Source organism: Notamacropus eugenii, chromosome 5 (genome assembly GCF_028372415.1).
Source record: "Notamacropus eugenii isolate mMacEug1 chromosome 5, mMacEug1.pri_v2, whole genome shotgun sequence".
NCBI classification, from domain to species: domain Eukaryota; kingdom Metazoa; phylum Chordata; class Mammalia; order Diprotodontia; family Macropodidae; genus Notamacropus; species Notamacropus eugenii.
The window spans coordinates 400,935,988-400,957,229 of record NC_092876.1 but is presented as its reverse complement, the minus strand read 5'-3'; the positions used below and the strand labels follow the sequence as shown (position 1 = coordinate 400,957,229).

At 35.6% G+C, this 21,242-nt stretch overlaps 1 protein-coding gene across 2 annotated transcripts in view; it reads right to left on the bottom strand.

The window, feature by feature from the left end:
- OCA2 (OCA2 melanosomal transmembrane protein) overlaps positions 1-21,242 on the bottom strand; it is a 656,645-nt gene that overhangs the window by 426,158 nt on the left and 209,245 nt on the right. For both annotated transcript variants that reach the window (XM_072614578.1, XM_072614579.1), the window contains 2 exons: positions 10,080-10,151; positions 5,314-5,379 (listed from right to left, as the gene is read on the bottom strand). In XM_072614578.1, coding sequence (XP_072470679.1) covers positions 5,314-5,379; positions 10,080-10,151 — 138 coding nt within the window. The remainder of the gene's footprint in view (positions 1-5,313; positions 5,380-10,079; positions 10,152-21,242) is intronic.

The following is a 21,242-nucleotide window of genomic DNA, read 5'->3' as shown; positions in this document are numbered from 1 at the left end:
CTCTTTTCTTAATAAGGTTACTAAATTTGTATGAATGACAAGATCAAATCTGTACTTTCATTACTACAGAGAACTTCAGATGAAGGTATTCCCTCTACCAATGTGGATTGGCACCTTTTTTGCAGCTTATAGTCTTAGAGAATTACCTGTGTACCCTGAGAAGTAAAATGATTTGCCCAGGATTGAAGACCTAGCTATGTGTTAGAGGTGAGAACTTAAACCAGATATGATCAGACTCACACTTTTGGAAAACAATTTTGATAGCTACTTGCTTTTAATGACATATGGAAAAATTTTGTCTTTGGCACTAACCTACACAATACTTTTATCAATCATTTGGACAAACACAGAGTATTTCAAACATCCTAGTAGAGTTTGAAGCTTTTAAGTTTTAGTAGCAAACACTAACGTGTTTGGGATATTCTGTACATAGAAGGTAAGTATATAGAATTTCCAGATGAGAGGTATAGCTAATATGTTGTATTACAGAGTTAATATTTAAAAAGATAACAGTAGGCTGGAAATTTTGGTCCACACTAACAAACTGAAATACAATAAGTGGTTTAGTCATTTGGGAAAACAATTTAGAACAATGATCAACAAGCAAAATTGTGCATACCTTTTCACCCAGTGATTGTCACTATTAGGCCTTATGTACAAAAATATTTATAGCAGCTTTTTCCATGGTGGCAAAGAACTGGAAACTAAGGGGATATCTGTTACTTGGGGAATGATTGTCCATCAAGTGGGAAATAACTGATCAAATTATGGCATATAGATGTAATGGAATACTACTGTGCTATGAGAAATGATAAAAAGGGACAGTCTGGATAGACTTATATGAACTCATATGTACAGTGAAATCAGTAGAGTCAGGACAATTTATGTAAAAACAAGAATATAAAAAAGCAAATAGTTTCGAAAGATTTAAGAACTCAGTTCAATGCAACAGCCAGAGGATCAATAATGAATCCTGAGACTCACCTCTTGACAGAAAGGTGATAGACTTAAAATAGAATTAGACATGCATTTTTGTACATGGCCAATATGGAAACTTGTTTTGCTAGTCTATGCTTATTTGTTACAAGAGTTTTGTTTTTCTTTATTTTTCAGTGAGAAGGAGAAGAGAAAGAAAATAAATGCATGTACTCAAATAAAATAAATTTTTTAATGTTTTTATTAAAATACTTTTTAAAAAAAAATTTTAACATTTTTATTCAAAATAAAATAAAAATTTTAAATAGAAATATAAAAAGGCAAGTCTAAAGTCTTTCAGGGTTCAAAATATCAACTGAATATTTATAGGATGGAGGAAGATAAGGTGTAGGGGTGGAAATACCTAAGATGTTTAGTGCAGTATGTAAGTTAAAATGAATCAAGAGTCTGACCTTGGCTAATCAAAAAATAAAGTTAACATAAGTTAAAATGAATCAAGAGTCTGACCTTGGCTAATCAAAAAATAAAGTTAACATAATAACTTTTGTGCTTAGTATATGCTACTTTGTGTTGTTATCTTGTCTCTTGAGCAAGGAGAGGGACTTAAATCCTTTTGCAAACTACCCCTTCTGCTTCCCCCATCCCTCCATTTCCAGCATATCACGTACAATTCACCTAGTACACACTCAGATGTTTCCTGCTAAAGATGATGTTACATAAATTTTAACTAGTTAGAATTTTCCAGTGGCTGCCCTTAGCAGCCTCCCTAGATGATAGAAGATGGCTTCAATTATTCACAAGGTTTAGAGCTACCAGTGAAATAACTTTAAATAGCTACTTGGAGAACTGTGTACTCTTCTAATCAATGAAAGCTTAAGGTGAACCACCTTTCCTACATAACTTCTTCTAGAATGAAACAAGCTAAGAACCTGGTGCCCCTAAACACAGAACAAAGAAGTGAGGATGGTAAATTAAAATCATTTTCAAGAAATCTTTTGCTTCAAAGAGAAAACATCAAACAACTTTGAAAGACTAATCAATGAAATGCTCAGTCATAATTCCAGAAGACCAATGATGAAGCATGCTATCCATCTCTTGACAAAGAGATGCAGACTTCCAATGCAGAATGAGATACACATTTTTTGACATGGCCAATACAGATATTTGTTTTGCTTGACTATTTGTTAAAAAGGGTTTTGTTTTTCTTTTTTTTTTATTGGAGAAATTGGGAGAGAGCTAAAAGGATACCTCAGAGTTTTAGTCTTATTCTCCTCACCATTTTTTAAGATTGGATCCCCGTATCATTACTAGACTGGCAGTACAGCAGCTGCTCACAACCCAATCTCACTGTTTATAGCCACTGAAATATTCTATTTTTTTTAATCTGGGCCAGTGTGCTCCACTCCTAGAGGTTTATCATATTGGTGCCAAATAGTATGAACACCTAATTGACTGTATCCCTACTACACCTCAGAACTCCTGAGCTCAAGCAATCCACTAGCCTCAGCCTCCTCAGCACCAGAATTTCAGGTATATATCCCCACATCTAGCCTCTACCCCAACCATCATTCTACAAGTAAGAAGCATGAAGCCTAGAGTCACTTGTTCAGCATCACAGAGGGTGGTATTAAAGGGACCTGGGTGGAACCTAATACTCTCTATACAAATCTCTGTTAAACTAAAATACGAATTATCTTGGTCAATATCCATCTTCACTTCCTACATTTTCCTCTTCCATCAGTCCATTCAAGAGTATTGTTTTTGACTCGACTCTAGGTAGGAAAATTCCACTGAGCCATGTTGGAAACGATTGCTTTAAATGGTGGCTCAAGCCAAGTGTTTACTGAGCATCATTCATTTGGACAACAGCTGACTCTGCCCATTTGAGTCTAAGGACAGAGGACGCTTGATACTAAAACCACTTACAATTCTTATACTTGATTTTTAAAGTACCCTTTTGGAGGAGGCAAAGGTCTCAAATATGAGTTCATTTGTTTGGGGCAACAGTATCAAAGTCAAGTAGAAATCAGAGCCACTAATACAAATATAAGGATTCCTATGGGTTACATATGAATTAATTTTAAAATGCAATTTTATCTATGTTTTATTGTATTTTCCAGTTAAATTTTAATTTGGTTCAAACTTCATTTAAGAATGTTATGGGACCAATATGTCCCACAAGCCACATGTCTGACATACTCTGATACATGGATCTCTTTGTGAGGAAACTTCCTCTACCAATGCAGATCCTTAACCATTTTTGTACTGTTGTATAGTCTTAGAAAATTTCCTAGGGTCCTGAAGAATTATCTTTCCAGTGTACATCAGATGGTCAGGACTTAAATTCAAGTCTTACTGACTCAAAGATTGGCTCTGTCTATCTACTCTGCCTCTGAGCATCCACAAAGTTATTTACACTTAAGGTGAGGGATGGGGGAGAGTGTGGAATTTCATAGTCAGTGATGATTTTCTCAGGTTTGCTACTTATTTCTTCGGGAGACAGAACCTTGTTGGCACTTCCATTTGCTGCTGCTATGTTAAAGTCAAGAATTCTATTTTTAAAAACTATATAACAAAGTTCATTGTTAAATAACAGCCAGAATTTATATAGCATTTTAAGGTTTACAAGCATTTTACATAGTTCATCTTGTTTGATCCTCACAACCACACCGTAAGGCAGATGCTATGATTATTCTCATTTTAGGGATTAAAAAATAAGCTGAGGTTAAAATAGGTAGAGTGAATTGCTCAGGGTCATATTTCTAGTAAATATCTAGAACAGGATTTGAACTCAGAATTTCTGGATTCTAGTTACTGGTACCACTCAACTGTCATATGCAATCTCCTTTATATATCAAAATATCCATTTGTACTGATGCTTTTAAAATTCCTAATAAAAACAAAAACTAGGAAAACAAAAATAGATTGGAACTAAAATTATAAAGGGCTTTAAATGCCAAAGAAAGCATCTGTATTTGATCCTAGGGACCATAAGGAGACACTGGAGCTCCTCATATAGGGGAGTCAGATCTGGGCTGACACTTTGGCAGCTGTATAGAGTATAGACCAGACATGTGAGACAAGGTAGCTGTTGGAGGTCTCAACTATAATGGTGGCCATATGTACGACTAAAGGGGAACAGATGTGAGAGAGAATATGGACATAGAATCAACAAGACTTAGTAATTTAATTGGATTTGGGGAGGGGAGGGTGAAAGAGTAAAGAATCAAGGATGACAGGCTTTGAACCTTGGTGACTGAAAGTACTAAAGATGTTAAAATTAGGGAAGTTAGGGAGTTTGGGGAGCAAGATAAGTTTTGTTTGGGACATATTGAACTTGGAGATGCCTTCAAGACTTATATGTGGAAACATCTAGTAGGTATTTGCTGATATGAGACAAATTCTGCAACTAAAAATTAAAATAGAATTTATTTGTGAACTATCAAGGCATTTTAATTGTTTTCAGAAAAAACAGCTTTTTCTAAGAGTTTAGTTGGGAAGAGAAGGAAACGTATAGGGTGATATCTTAAGGATATGGTAGAATTAAGTTTCCCCTATATCCAGGTCAAACATAGGAATTAAAAAAATGATACATCTTCTATCGCTTCTGTTGTTTCTGAAGAGTAGACAGTTTTTCCAGATCTATAATAAATAAAAATGTTAATATCATTCATTGCATTTTTAAGGATGGATGAGATAAGATATGCATGTATTTGTAGGTATCAGCACAGTCACCAGTAGATTGAAGATCAAAAATTGGAGAGTAATTTTGGGGAAAATGTTTTGGAAAAGATGATATGTGAAGGGATCAAGTTCATATACTACTAAGACATAAAGGAAGACTGTGAATTCAGCCTGCTAGTGCTACACTGATTCGCAGTGTCCAATAGCTTTAAGTTCACTGTCATGCCCACCAAAAGGTTTTATCTAGTCCTTTCTTTGAGATGTCATGCTAAAAAGTCACTTCAGTTATGTGGGCCTCAGTTTCCTCCTCTACAAAATGAGGGTATCATACTCTATGATTTTGAAATTTTCACGATCCATGAAAAATCCACGATCCCATCAACATGCTGTCAAAGTACTAACCTCAGGAAAATCAGATTTCCCCCAATCTCTAAAGCATGCTATATTTATCACCAAAAAGAAGGCAAATTCTGCAGCTAAAAACTAACTAGAGCTTATTTATGCGCTGTCAAGGCATTTTAATTGTTTTCAGAGAAAAAAAAAGTCAAGCAGGCATGAGCTTACATTCCACAATCAAGCACTGATTTTCAAACCTTTCAGGGTCTTTTAATAAAACACAAGTCTGTTAGCAAAAGCTAAAGAAAGCATCCTCAAGGTCCCATACTGATGTCTCACAGGGAGGGTTTTAATTACCATTCCAAATAATAATGCCAGAGTCTCGTAATCAATCCACTCCACCACTCTAACCAGGCTGGGTCTCTGCAATCAAAGAAGAAAATCACCAGTGAATACTGTGTATCACCGATGTAGCCATTAGCTGTGAACATACAAACAACTCTCACTTGAAATCCCTCTCCAACGGGCTAGAACCTATTAGACTCCTTGCCTCTAGAGAGCACTGACAGTTCTCACAAACTCAATTGCATGCATTCAACATCTTTTTTTTCAGAAAGTAAGACTCAGGATTATTATACAAAGAAATAAAACATTTGTTCCAACACTACAATCCCACCTCTAGCCCCAGACTTATTTTCTCATGGAATCTGCTCAACATTATAGCAGAAGTAAGAAAAATAGTTTAATTTAAATAATGCTACATACTTTTCCAAACATTTCTTTGTATTTATAAAATATAATTTAATATTATAGTAATCCTAGGATGGACAGAAGACAAATATAAACATAAAAATGACTTCACCAGGGTCAAGGAACACAACTGAATGTAAGATTTGAACATGGATCTGGTAATTCCCAGTTTACTTCAATTTCAAATGAGAGGCAGCATAGTATATTAGATAGAGAATTGATCTCTAATGGGAACCATGGTCCCCTCTCAAGAGGTATGTGGTCAATTAGTTGTTCGGTGGAAAAGTGGGAAGCACCCCATCCTCCACAATATTGTCATTTCTATCTCCACATCTCTCACATCCATCACTTTCTTTCCACTCACCTTTCTACTATTTTAGTTCAAACCCTCATCTCCTCTCAGGTGGATTATTACAAAGCTCTTCTATTTGCTTGCCCTGCCTTTACTTTTCAATTTCATTCTTATCCACCTGCTGTAATGATTTTCTTAAAGCAGAAATAAGGAGAGGGAGAGAGAGAGAGGAAGGCAGAGAGAGGGAGAGAGACAGACAGACAGACAGACTGGTTGTTGTTACTGGCAAAATAAAATAAAATCTCCCATGTTTGGCATGTTCACAACCTAGTTCTAATCTATCTTTCCAATCTTGTTACACATTACTATCCTTCCTGCATTTTATAGTCTGACCAAACTGGGTTTTTTTGCTGTCCTTTACATTCATATAAAAACATAATTAAAATATCTAAACATAAACATGAAACTCAGGTATAGTGCCACCCATTTAGCAAAATCATGTAAGGATAAAGGAATAAAGACAAAAAAAAACTTTCTGATGAATTAAAATCAGAAGTCATTTACTTTTGCTTGTTATTTTTGCTTTCTATGTGGTTAATAGTTATACAGCAGAAAATATGACCTCTGCTGGGAATTTATGTTCACTGACTGTTATGCCCTATTTATTAGATATGATGGAATTATTTGTCTTTCCATAAAAAAATCTAAATCAAAAGGGAATCCAACTGTTTGGCTTACTCTACTGATCAAATTAACTGAATAAATAATTACAAACAATTATTATTTAAAAGTCTGACCTAGTCTCCAGGACAAACATAGGGATTTTAAAAAAAAAATAATAAATCAATCACATTGTTCTCAAGAGCAGAAAGGTTTTCTGTACCAATAATAACTAAAATTTTAAAATATTGGTTATGTCATCCTAATCACATCCTTTTAGATTTTATTTTTATGCGTTATAATTTTATGGCATATAATTGCAGTAGCATATTACATAACTTACAAATATACATATATTAATCTGTGTGCTCCATTTTTTTACTGATTGGGCATTGAGATCATTGAGATAGAGTCCTGGATCTGGAATCAGGAAGATCTGGGGTTCAACTCCTGCTTGCTAGCTGTCTAATCATGGGGAAGTCACTTGATAGTTCTGAACTTGTTTTCTCATGTGTGAAGTGGGTATAACAATACTTTCCATATTTACCACCCAGTGTTGTGTGATATGAAATCATGTATGTAAAATAGTTCCTAACTTTAAAAGAGTATGTGAATGTGATGTATTTTTATTGATTCATTTCAACAATGACATTACACATAGGATATATGGAGATTTAAAAACTTCATGGAGTTTGCCCTCTAAAACTGAAACTCTTTCTACCATATTACAAAGCTACCCTTGCATCTTCTCAGTCATTTTAGTGAATAGAATGAGTGGAATTAAATCTATCCATAATTAATAAGGGTAGATTTTTTTACCTCTGATTTCTATGACTATGAAATTTGAACTTTGCAATTATGAGTTGCTTTACTGCAATTCCTACTATGGAGACTTTGTGATAATTACCATTGTTGCTATGTTTAGACATGCCTACATGCAAAAACTCATATACTTTTTAAAGTTAACTATAACTAGTTTTTACCAGGTTCAATGTCTTGTTATGCTTTTGGTGATGAGTTGCTTGTTATCTTGATAACTGATTATTGTGAATTACTTCTACTAGTGTACTTTGTAAAAACATATCTGTATGGATAGAGATATTATTATCTAACAATAGTGTCATCTAATCTAACACTGCCTTTTATTGCGTTTTCTCAGGATCACTTTAATCCTGGCCCCTACCATGAACTCCACTGCCATACCTATAATTACCTAGTGGGTATTTTGCATGGATGTCCCACAGGTCAGGCTCAATATAAACAAAGCTAAACTCATTATTCTCCTCCCAGTCCTCCACAAAGCCTCTAAAGGAGTCTGCATAGCAGAAGGAACACAGGCTTTGGACAAAGAGAACCTGAGTTCAAGTCATACCTTTGATGGCTCACATCACACAGCTATGTGACAAGGCAAGTCTCTCACAAGCCTGGACCTTCTTTTCTCATCTATAAAATGAAGGGGTTGGACTAGGTGGCCTCTGACATCCACTCTAAATCTAGATCTATGATCTTGTGACTTCTACTTCCATCATCTCCACTGCTGTCAATTTCCCTATTTCCATCAATGTCACTACCAATTGTCATGCAAGGGAAGGGAAAGCAAGGGAAGACAAGGGTACAGGCATTTGGTGAGTTCCTACTATGTACCAGGCATTGTGCTAAGTGCCTGGTGCCCTAAATATTATCTCATTTGATCCTCACAACAATTCTGAAAGGTAGGTGCTATTATAATCCCCATTTTACAGTTGAGGAAACTTAGGCTGAGAGAGGTTAAGTGACTTGCCCGGGATCACATAATTAGTATGTGTCAGAGGTCAAATTTGAACTCATATCTTCCTCACTCCTGGCCCAGAGTTTAACTACTGCTACACTTAGCTTTGATTCACTTCTTTCCTTTATACTTTTTATTCATACTCAATCCATTTGAAACATCTTTCATATTCTCCCCACTACCATTCCACTAGCATAGAACTTCATTACCCCAAGAGTCTCATTAGTAGATCTACTACCTTCAGTTTCTCTCACCTGAAATCAACCTATATGCCCCTGCCAGATGCATTTCTACATCATTAATTCCTCCAAGTCACTTCTGTCCTCCAGAATGTCTAGTATTTCCCTAGTCAATAGGTTGTCTTAACTCTTCAGCCGGGTTAAACCTTATATAATTTGCCTTCATTGCATTTACATAATTTTTCCCCTTCTTCCTCTACAATAGAATCAAGCCAAGTCAATATTCTTATTATCTCCTAAACATAGTACCTTCATTGCCATTTCCAAAATTTGGCCTAGTATACTTTTCCCCCTCCTATTCAATTGTCTAAATCTTATCCATCCTCAATGCCAGCAGGTTATACATCCTCTATGAACCTTCCCCTGAAGTTAAATAATCTTTTGTTTGTATTACATATTCTGGCATTTAACTATAAACAGTTTTGCACTGTTACTAAACTATCATGCCTCTCCAATTAGATTATAAGCTCCAGGTAGACAAGGACCCCAATTCTCATATTTCTTTGATATCTCAAACAGCATCTAGTTAGGTAACAGTGTTAGGTAACTAAACAAATACTTCTTGAGAACCAATCAAAGGAAAAAATGAGATTTGGCAACACCAGAACCAAAAAAGGAACAAGAAACCAACAACAGAAGAGTAAAGTTTCTTGTCTTTAAGACTGGAAATATCAAATTCACTGTATAGAACAAAAAATTAAGAAATTTTTAAAAGTAACTTAGCCATCGCCAAAATATCAATTTTGGCATCAGAAAAAGAATGAAAACAGTCACCTAATGTCATGGGCCCCAGTTTCCTCATCTGAAAAATTAGGAAGTTGGACTAAATGGCTTTTGGGATATCTTCTAACCCTTGACCTAGGATTCTGTATTTCAACTGAGGTGCTAAGCCCCATTTTGTTACTGTGTGGCTATACATTCAGAGATCCTTTAAAGTAACTAACTTAATTGAGCCAAACTATTAGTCATTTTGAAAACCAGTAACACAGATGGTTTGACTGAGCGTAGCCATATGAAAATTGTGCCAAATATGTGGATTTAAAAGAGGCATTCTATGCCTCTACTGTTTGCTACCTGCGTGAGGCTGGACAATTCACTTAAGCTTCCGGGCCCTCCATGTTCTCAACAATAAAATGAAAGGGCTGCACCAGATGAGCTCTGAGATTTGTTCCACCTCTAGATCCATGTTCATGGAAACCAATTTATTCTCTACCTATGCTTCCTTAAGTTTAACCAAAAAGAAACCCAACTATGTGTAATGCTTTAAGAAACAACGATGACTGTCATCCAAGATCATCAGCTTGTGGAGGAAGGAGGAGAAGTTTTACCTAAAACTGAATTGGATCCTGTCAAAAGCTGTAAGCAAAACATCTTGCAAAGAAATGGGCTAAGCATTTGAAATGTTGCCACTTACGTCACCAATAACAGCTAATGCTGCCAATGCAGCAAGGGAACCCAACATTGCCGCCAGAGTTCTGTGGACAATCTGCAATAAAAAAAAGACTTTGTTGGAGAAAAATTCCATCCCAATCCATACAACTAGTTACCTAACTGGGTTAAACAGGAAACATTTGCACCTATCATACTCATCAGATTTATTATACCATTTTATATCACCTCTGTCAAAAGCCATGGGGGCTATTACAGTCAGAGCTTGTAACCCCTGTAGCAAGAGTTCCTGAAGAAAGCAGCTCCCTTTTACTTAATAATTAAATTTTGTTGCTAACATAGTGGAAGAACTGGATAAAGCATGTTCTATCAGAAATCCTACACTAAAATGTCATTACTGATTTATAACAATTTAATCCCTAGGCAACTGGAACATTAGTTCTACAAAACAAATCAATTCTCCCCAATTAACTAAGAACGTTATTAAACCAAATGCATACAGCCAAATGCTTAATCTAATTGGGCGTATTCCGTGTTATCCCTGAATCGCACAAGAATCTTTGGTTTTTAATTATTATTCAAATAGAAGTGAAATTTTGAAGAAGAAAAAAAATCCAGAGGAAATTAATAGGAGACAGCAAACTTCATTTGCCACTAATTTTATCACAATAAGCCTGCTGCAAATGTATTGATAGATGGAGCACAAGCCTCTCAGGGACTCCATTTGTTCCTGTGGTGCTATTAGCCAGAAGAGGAAAATATTCAAAGGTAGTTTCTTCATCCAGTTAACTGCTACAATGAAACTTGTCTGCTGAGGGTTTTTTTTTTTTCAGACTGACCCACTTTTGCAGAACAATATGTACTATCAACAAATAGGCAGACAGACCATTTTTTAAAGTACATTTGAAATACAATGGGGAAGGGAGAAATGTTGATCAGTTGATTTTAGAATAGAGAGCCTGAAAGGACAAAATTATAAGAATAATATTTGAGAAGCTATGCAGTATTATTGATGCCTCAGGAAACAAGAATGATTTTCACATGTCATTTTTATGATTTCTATCTGAGTTTTGACTAGATTTTTTCATAAAATCTTAAATGATCTTCTAATTTAAGTAGTTGCATTAAAACTAGGAAACAGGGGTTGGCATTTCTAGTAAGAATTGGAAATTGAAGGAACGCCCATCAGTTGGGGAATGACTTGAACGAGCTGTGATAGATGATTGTGATGGAATATTATTGTGCTGTAAGAAATGATATGTAGGATGATTGCAAGAAAAAAACCTGTTAAGACTTCTGTGTGAAGTGAGCAGAACCCGGAGAATGTTGTACACAGTAATAGCAATATTGTACGATTAAGAACTGTGAATGACTTAGCTATTCACAATACTACAATTCAAGACAATCCCAAAGGACTTTTGATGAAAAATGCTATCTTTCTTTGAAGAACTAGTGTTATCTGAATACTGACAAAAGTATACTGTTTTTCTTTGTTTTTATTTCTTTCTTCCTTTCTTTTCCTTTCTTTCTCATTAGTCTTCTTGAGCAAAATGACTAATAAGGAAATGTTTTACATGATTGCACATTTATAACCTATACCAAATTGCTTTCCATCTCAAGGAGGGCAGAGGAGAGGAAGGGAGAAATAGAATTTGGAACTCAAAACTTTGACAACTGATCACAGATTAAAAATTGAAGCAACTATAAGCCAATCCACTCATTCACAAGAAAGATTGTAAAATATTTCTCAATTCTGACATGGTCTAACAGATACTCAGGAAATACTTATTCAGATAAATTGAATCTACTAGAAGGTGGGGGCAGGGAGGAGAGGGAGATTGAAAATACTATATGCCTAAAGCAAAAGGTAAGGTAGGGAAGAATAAAGAAAATTTTCTATTTCTAGGCTGTATGATAAAAGTTTGAAGGAGTAGAAAAAGAAAAAAGCCTTGATCTGAATAATTATAAAGGAAATTGTTCAGGTGATTTGGATGGATAATATTGTGAATAAGGCTAGAAAATGTGAGGAGAAGAAATTTGGGAGAAATTGAGGAACATTTAAAGGAAAAGAATCTTAAAATCATATTCTACTACTTTGGGCTTCTATGTAAGAGGTTGAAGAAGATTAAGGAGGATTAACAAGTTACTGAGGAATTCAGGCACCTGAAGAGATTGACTCAAGGATTAGTATTGAAGGAGAAAGAGAGGATAGCAGATGGCAAGGTAAGGAATGTAAGAGAAGGTATATAGGACAAATTGGAAGGTGAAGTGAATTGGCAGAGTAGATTGATATAGGTGATGAAATGGAAATTGGCATTAGAGGATATGGAAGGTAAGGTATGCCTATAGAATGTCTGTTAGGGAGAATTGTCAAGCAATTAAGTGATAATAACTGACTACAACAGATTCCAAGAGGCATTTAAGGGTGATGAGTAAACAACCAAGTGTAAGCCAATAGGTAGATTTTTAAAAAAACAAGAAAATTATCAGTCAGCATGGAAATCACATTTAATTTAATTCATGCCCTCACTTACACTCAGCAATGTTTATATTTCTGCCATGGGACCACTATCTTTGTTCCACAAAAGACTTCTCTTCCTCCTAGAAGTGGGATGAAGGACTTAAGTAATGCCTTTCCACATTCTAAGTTGTTGGGTTCGATAAAATATTCATAAAGAAATGGAAATAGCACTTCTTCTTTATGTGGAAGAGAGGAAAAGTGTCTTGTCAAGAGGATGGAAAGGAGAAGCATGTCACACTAAAGAGAAAGGGAAGGAAAAGAATAACTAGAAGCTTAAAGGCAGAAAAAAAGATTTTTCTGAAGAGGAAAAAATTAGGTGCTGAGGAAGAAACAAATGTTTGTCCTTTAAGAAAGAGGTGTCAGATGTGCTGCCAGTGGGCCACATGCCTATAACATTCTCCAATAAAGCCTGAACCTGATTAAAATGTAGTTCCTACCTAATTTGAATGTATTAGTGTATTAATAAAAAAAAGAAATACATAAACATGATTTTTTAAGTCAATATGAGACCCACAGGGATCTTTAGGTAAGGTATAGTAGCCCCCATTTCTATTTGAGTTTGATAAAGTAGAGTCATAGAAGTTATGAAGTAAAATCTAATCCTGTAAGGATCAAAGGAAGAGGAAAAGAGAAGCAGTGGTGAATGAATTCCTACTGAGGGTTGTTGAGGAAGCTCTTGATGATGTAATGTCTATTAGAGAAATGTTTAATATCTTTCTGGAGCATGAGCTCAAGATATAGAAGAGAACTTACCAAGACTCATCAAAATAGATGATTACAACTGACCTCTAGTGGTTCACCTGAATACAAACCATACTATCAAAAAGAATCTTAAAAATATTACCATTAATTACAAATTCTTGAGCAAGAACCAAGGACCATGGGGTACAGGTTGTGTTTTCTCCACTGCTGTTTGTTGATGGTAACAGATACAGAAGAGAAAATGTGATTTGGGAAGTAAATAGCTGGCTAAGAATATGTCACCTAAGAATATAATTTGGCCTTCTGGAACATAGCTTAAAACATAACGCTCCTCTTGAGGATTAGAGTACATCTAACAAAGACTGGAAAAAATATATTTGCCAAGTGTCTTGCAAAATTGATCAAAAAGGACTTTAAATGAAAAGCAATGAAAGAAAAAGAAAACTGTTTGTGTATATCCACCAAGCTGGCTACCATAGAGAGGAGCTACAATGAAAGAATCACAGTTGATACACTCATAAGTTAAAAGTAGCTAAATTCCAAAAAGGAAACCCTAATACAACCGATGACCTCAACACATGATGCCTAAAGTTTGATATCTAGCAAGAATAACTAGGAGCTGTAATGCAAGGAGAGAAATTAGACAGGATAGCTACACTAAGCTACTACTTAGAGAGATAAAACCTAACAGTAATTGTCTCTGGATGGGAATCCCTTTTTCAACAGGAATAGAATAGCAAAAGAAGGTGATACAACAACATTATATTGCTATTACATATTACTAAAAAGATTTAATAATATGAGGAAATCCAAGAACCGAAAAGAGAAAACATGGTGGAGTCTTTAGGTAAAGGTCAATAAAAAGAAAAACCTAAATGATTTTATCATTGGAGTATGCTAGAGACTTGGGCAGAAAAATTAATATATGAAAAAATGAAGAAACTCTTCATAAGCCCGAACAGAAATAATAATGATGAGATTCCATTTCCCTAGACATCTACTGGAGGAGCGCGATCTCTCTCTCCCTCTCTCTTTCTATCTCTTTCTCCCTTCCCTTCCTCAGTGAAGAGAAGGTAATAACTACTTCACTTGTCTCAATATGCTGGAGACTATCCAAAGAAAGGTAACCAAGATGCAATAGGGCTTTGACCTCATGACTTTTGAGGATCAGCTGACGGAAATAGAAATCATTATCTGAGAGGAGAGAAGAGAAAACTCTAGAGGACATGACAGCAGCAATTATCTTAATGATAACTTCATCCTTCAAAAAGTAGAAGAATCTGAACTTTATATACTGGATCTGGTTCTCACTAACATAAAAATAGCAATGAATAGGTACAGGGTAATCATGTTCTAAAAAGAGAAGGATTAGGGGATCAAACAACAAGTCTTAACACCCTAGCTTACTGGGAAAAATGAAGTTTTTCTTAAAAAGAAAAGGAACTTTAATGTTAAAATAAAGAAGAAAAGGGAAGGAAGTTTGATGTAGAAGGGAAGAAGGAGCCCTGAAAAAAATAGTTTCTTGCTAAAGTATGGAGTAGAGAATGAGTTAAAAGTACACAGCAAAGAATAAAAGAAAACCTACAAGGAAACAAAGAAAAGCTGGACAGTTTGGAAAACAATGTGTAGCATTTGCCAAATAGGTTTTCTTAAAATGGAAATTTATTGTTTTACCTTGAATCCTCTCATGTTCTGCTGTGTACACAGCAATGTTTTTTTCTTTCTTATTTTGTACTTCTTATTTCTGTACTTAAGTTTAAAATAAATTGCAAAAATTGAAAAAATAAAATAAAAATGTCAGTGAATTACTTGGAGAGAACCCAGAGAAAGCAACCAGTATAGTAAAGGTCCTTGAGTCCATATCATCAAGGAAGGATCAGCTGAAGGAGATGGGGATGTTGATGATAGAAAAGAAAAATCTCTGGGGATCATAAGACTCAGTTTAAGTATTGGAAGGGTCATCAGGTAGAAAAGAGGTCGGATTTGTTCTATTTGGCCTCAGAAGATTAAGCCAGGAACAATGGATAGCATTCAAAAAGAGAAGAATATGAGCTTTATTTTAAACAAACACACACACACACACACACACACACACACACCTTCCTAATAATTAGAGCTGTCCCTAGATGGAATGGACATTTCTCTTTTTAAGACATGGCCATTTCCATTCATTAGAGGTCTTCCAGCAGAGACTCAATGACATGTCAGACATGTCATAATAGAGTTTTCTTGTGAATCTTGGTTGGAATACTTCACCTCTGAGGTCCCCGTCTAACTCTGAAATTCTGTGATATTCATATAGTTCAAGCAGGAAAAAATGCATATGAAAAATAATTTCATTAGTGTTTTTGGACTCAAATCTGTTCTCAAGTCTCATCAATTCCTTCCGGCCTTAGGAATATAACTTTAAACCGGGAAAGGACCTTAAGACCATCTTGTCTTCCTGAAGACCAATTTAAAACCCTATTTCCAGCGAGGCTTCTTTAACAAGAAAACTTCAAGTTTATCATGTGAGTACTCAAATGAAGAGTCAAATGATAACTGCATTAAAACAGAGTTATAGCTAAACTCCACTGACAAGTAGAGGGGCCCTGAGTCAAAATGATATCCTATGGAGCCACTCCCATTAATCTAATCTGGGCCATCTTGAAAAGCTAAATTATTTTACTCTTCAGGAGAGACAAACGATACCTGTCATTGCACATTTCATTTAATAAATATTTTCTGAGTATAATCAAGAAATGTTTAAACACTTCTCTATTATATTAAATATGGTTCTCACCTAGAAAAGATAAGTAGAATAATTGTCGTTACTTTAAAAATCTCTGACTTCTGTAATAACAAACCTGAGTTGCTCCAAACACATTTAAGACAAAACACTTCCTTTTCACTAGCAAAAAAAAAAAGATAAGAAAACTCAAGACCAACCTTGGTCATGTGGAACAAACAGAAAAAAAGAAAATGGTTCTGTAGATAATGAGAAGGTTGTTTCCAAAGCAATCCTGGACATTTCTAAATATCAAGGCTTAAGTAAATGAGTTTTTCTACTATTAGAAAGAAAGCAGAGTTATAATAAAGGTGGGAAACAATTCTAAGGAACAAAAAAGGGTTTGTTTGCTTTTGTAAGATAGAGATCCTCCACCTCCACACATGCTAAAGAATGCAACATGCCTCATCCTAATTTGTATAATCCAAGAAACATTAGGGCTGAAACCCAGTGCCTAGTGACACATCAAAGAAGAATAGAAGAGATCTTAGTCTGGCCTACATGCTGTCCCTTTATTAACATTAAATGGAAAAATCATTGCTGATTCTTAGGAACTTGTCCCCTAAAAATTGTTTCGAGAAGTCTGACATTATGGAAATTTGCCTGGGCATCTTGGAAATGGTGTTTGTCTGATCATGAACATGATCAGTCAGGCAGGCAACAAATATTTATCAAGCACTTGTTGTGTACCAGGCCCTGTACCAAGTACTGAGGATACAAAGGAAAGCAAAACAAGATCCTTGACCTAAAGAACTCACATTGTACCAAAACTTCTCCTCTTAAAAATAAGAAACTGTCAAAAGAAAAAAAAAGCATCAATGTGGTATTATAAAAAAATGCTGAATTAAGAGTCAGAAGATCTCAATTCAAAGGCCATTTCTCCTAATATCCATGTGACTTCAGGCAACTAACTAAAACTTTCTGGGTCTCAGTTTCTTCCTTGGTTAAAAGGCGGGGGGTGGGGGGAGGGAAGATATGATTAGGTAATCTATAAGGTTCCTTCTAGCCCTAAAAGTATGATTGCATTAAAAAACCAAAAATGTCTTTATAGAAATTGGGGGAAACAATTTTAGGAATATCCTTCATTTATGATACAGTGTTCTAGCAGTAAAACTATCAAGGAGTCACTTTATAAAACTGGACAATAATAAAATTCATTGGGTGGTGCCAAAGGTCTGAAATCTCAAAGGAAATAATTTAAAAGGAAGAATTAAGGAAGAATAGAACTTTCTAGTAATCAAATTATATAACAAATGAGTAATTATTAAAATTATTTGATACTGGTGAAAAGTGGAAAGTAAATCCATAGGACAAACGAGACAAGTAAAAACCAGAAACAATCAAACTTAGTGGCCCAATCTTCATGAGCCAAAAAACATAAACAACTTGGGGGAAGGCTTCTTATTTCACCAGTGACTTCTGGAAAAACTGGAAAGCAGTTAGAGAAAAGGGAGGAGAGAATAAGAGACACAGAGAGAGACAGAGAAAGGGAGGGAAAGAGGAAAGGAGGAAGAAAATTTCAAAACAGTATCTTAGACCATATTTTGCTATAAATCCCAAATGAATATGAGACCTAAATATTAAAAAATTACATCATTTTAAAAATAGGAGGAAAATGGAGGTATGTTTCACATAACAGGTGAATTCTTAGCCAAAGAATAAAGGAAGTTGAAAAAGGTAAAACAGACTGCTGTGAATACATAAAATATGAAACTAGCATAAGGAAGGTGTCAACTGGAAAAAAAATCCCTGCATCAAAGGTCTAATACCCAAGACATAAAGGGAACTAATACAAATATATGGCTGAGAACTATTTTCCCAATAAATCAGCACTCAAAGGAAATCAATGAAAGATTTCCAAAAATAGAAATGCGGACTATTAGCAATCATATGAAAGCCTGATCCAAATCATTAATTATAATACAAATACAAATTAAAACAACAAATTGGAAAAGAGGTAAAGAGACAACACTAGAGAAGGTAGCTAGAAAATAATAGAGTTGTGCTAGTCAGTGAACAAGCATTTATTAAGCATCTGCTATATGCCACTTGAAGATGACTAGGTGGCTCAGTGGATACAGCTCTGGATCTAGAGTTAGGAAGACCTAAGTTCAAATCTGGTCTTACACATGTACTAGCTGTGTGACCCTGGGCAAGTCACTTAACCTCCCTTTGCCTTAATCCTGGAGAAGGAAATGGCAAAGCACTGTAGTATTTTTGCCAAGAAAACCCTATGGACAGTATTGGTGTGCTAGGATCACAAAAAGTCAGACACAACTGAACAACAAATGTACCACTTACTATGTGAAGTACAGGAGACACAAAGAAAGGGGGAGGGAGGGATAACAGTCCATCCTGTCAAATAGCTCACAATGTAATGAAGGAAAAAAATGACTAAAATGTCTCTGTTCTTTGATTCAGAGATCCTACTGTTGGGCATATATCCCAAAAAAGAAAGATTCATATATTCCAAATTAGTCATAGCAGGACTTTTATGACAGCAAAGAACTGAAAACAAAATGAGTGCTGGTCTCTTGGGGAATGGTGAAACAAACTTCTACATATGAATTCAATGAACTATTATCATGCCATATAAAACAAAAAAATATGATTAATTCAGAGAAATGAGAAATTTTAACTAATGGAGAAAAAGAGAATTATAACCAGGAAAACCCTATAAACAAAAATATACAATGACAATGGAAATGAAGGAACAATGAATGCTGGGTAATAAAAAGGACAAGATTTGGCACGGAGAAGAGTTTTTTTCAAAAAAAATTCATTTCCCTCTTTTTATCAGAGACGTGAGACACTATGGGTCTAGGGTGTCACGTATACTGTCAGATGTAATTGATTTGTTGGGAAGTTTTGCTGGTCTGTCTGTGTGTATTCTATCTTTGTCATAAAGCAAGGTTTATTGTGTACAGGAAGGGTAGATGCGTATTCAGAAATTAATGTCATGGAAAAACAAAAGGCATCAATATTTTTCAAAGAAAATCAAGAATATTAGAAAAATCACACTTATGGGTATCAAATGAAATCTTTTTTTTATCAAAAAAAGAGCTTAATTACTTCACCTTTGTAAAACTTGTACCACCATAACATCAAGGACAAGTCCATGAATCTGTGAAAAAAACATGCTTATGGGGATCACAAGACTTCCCAGGCAAGGTCAGGGAATTAGCCCAGACTGGCTTCTGTCCACTCCTTCGCTGGTAGCGTGCCTTCTGGAAGACCCTTGTGATAGACCCATTCTCACTGAAAGAACTCAGAAAGATAGTGGGCAGAGAAAGGCATTTATTACATTTCTCCCAAAGAAGTGGATGTGGAGCTCACTGGAATTTAAATAGTTCTACCTTCCCTTCAGAGTTAGGATTGGTCCAGACCCCTCAGGTCTGACCCTTATGCATGAGGTGGTAGTGAGGATACTTGTGATGGGGAATAATCACTAGATTTGAACCATATGTCACATCCCCACCTTTCTAGTTTCCCCTGAAGCCAAGATGTGCTTCACCATCTTCCTTGCAAAACAAGTCATACATGTTTATCACAAGTTCCCATCAGTCTGGGAGCTCTACTACTCCTCAAGAACATTTGTGGGAGCAAAACAAGTTACAATAATATTCATTCTTACAAATCTAAAGGAAAAACTGCTATAAATATTAATTCATAGGAAGTAGACGAGGAGATTCAATTCACTCTTCTCTGTATCCCAAATTATGGAAAAAACTTGGGCACTATTTTTTAAAAAATAGTATGCAATTGCATATTGCATATTGAAATGCTAGCAAATCCATCAGCAAATTTAAGGAACAAGTAAATCATTCAACACAAAACTTGGCTGTAAATATTTTGCATTTTGTGGTTTGACTCACAAGAATTTTAAATAAACTACTCAGGACTTTAATGCGAAAATAGCCTCTTAAGAGGTTGCTCTTCATTTAAAACCTCTCTCCTGAGAATACCTCACTGCTGCAGAATTTGTTTCAATAGTCCTTAACTCCAGTGGCATGATGTTAGCATCCTCCATCTACTTCAATTGATCACAAGAGCCCATTTTCCCATTTTTGTGTTCCAAGGGTCCTAAAATATTGGCTCTTTTTACTGTCAAAAAAACCATTTTGGGGGAAATATGGAGCTCCTTTTGGCACAAGCTATTTATAGACTGCCAAAACAAGAAACAAATGCACATGGACTCCAGTCAGCCAGTGAGTTGAGTTTTGCCCACACAGTGCCTGAGTACAATTTTTTCAATTTCAATTTCAAAAATTCAATGATTTTTTTTTCCTGCTGACTAGTTTTTTGACTGGATGCTTTAGCATCATGAGGATATAACCTCACAGATCAGAGATGAGATAACAGAACTTTCTCATCAACCTCTTCCCCTACTGTACTTATGTTTTCCCTTCCTTCCCCTTCTAATTAAAAATAACATGCCATAAAAGCATTGAGAGTACTGGTTGTAGGAAGCAGAGGGACCAGAGAGACAGGAGTGGGCATATTATGAAACTAATAGAATTGGAACTACAGATGAAAAGGTGAGAAAGGAAGAAAAGGTGAGAATGCAGAGAAAACCCCTATGTTTGACCTTTGACAGTCTGGTTCCCACTATTTATCTTCTCCCTCTCTGTATTCCAAATAAATAGGACTACTAAATTATGCTCTGATATCATCTTTTTCTTTTCAGGTTTCTCACATTTGTACGGGCTGTCCCCAAGGCTTAGAACGCATTTCTGTCTCATTTCCTCCTGTTGAGATGCTTCTCTGCCTTCAAGTACCAGCTCAAATAGAGCTTTTAAAGGTCTATTCACTGAATGGGTGTTACCTCACTCAAAGTGAATACCTGAAAAAAACCTTAGCCTAAAATGGCTACGGTGTCCCATTGCATCCTGGACCATCTCCAATCATCCTGATGAATATCAGGCCACTGGACCCAGATGGCTCTGGAGGAAAAAGTGAGGCTGGTGACCTTGCACAGCCCTCCTTCACTCAAATTCAAGTCAATTGCAAATCACGTCATCCCCCACCCCTGCCCCTGACATCATGGTCCTCTTCAAGAACATAGGACAAACACAACAAAAACCAAAATGAACTTCCTCTCTAGAGCCCACCCTTGATACCTTCAGTTCAAAGTGAGCCCTTTAGACTCCAATTTTCCTAGAGAACTTGACCAAGATCTTTTTTATATCTTTATCACA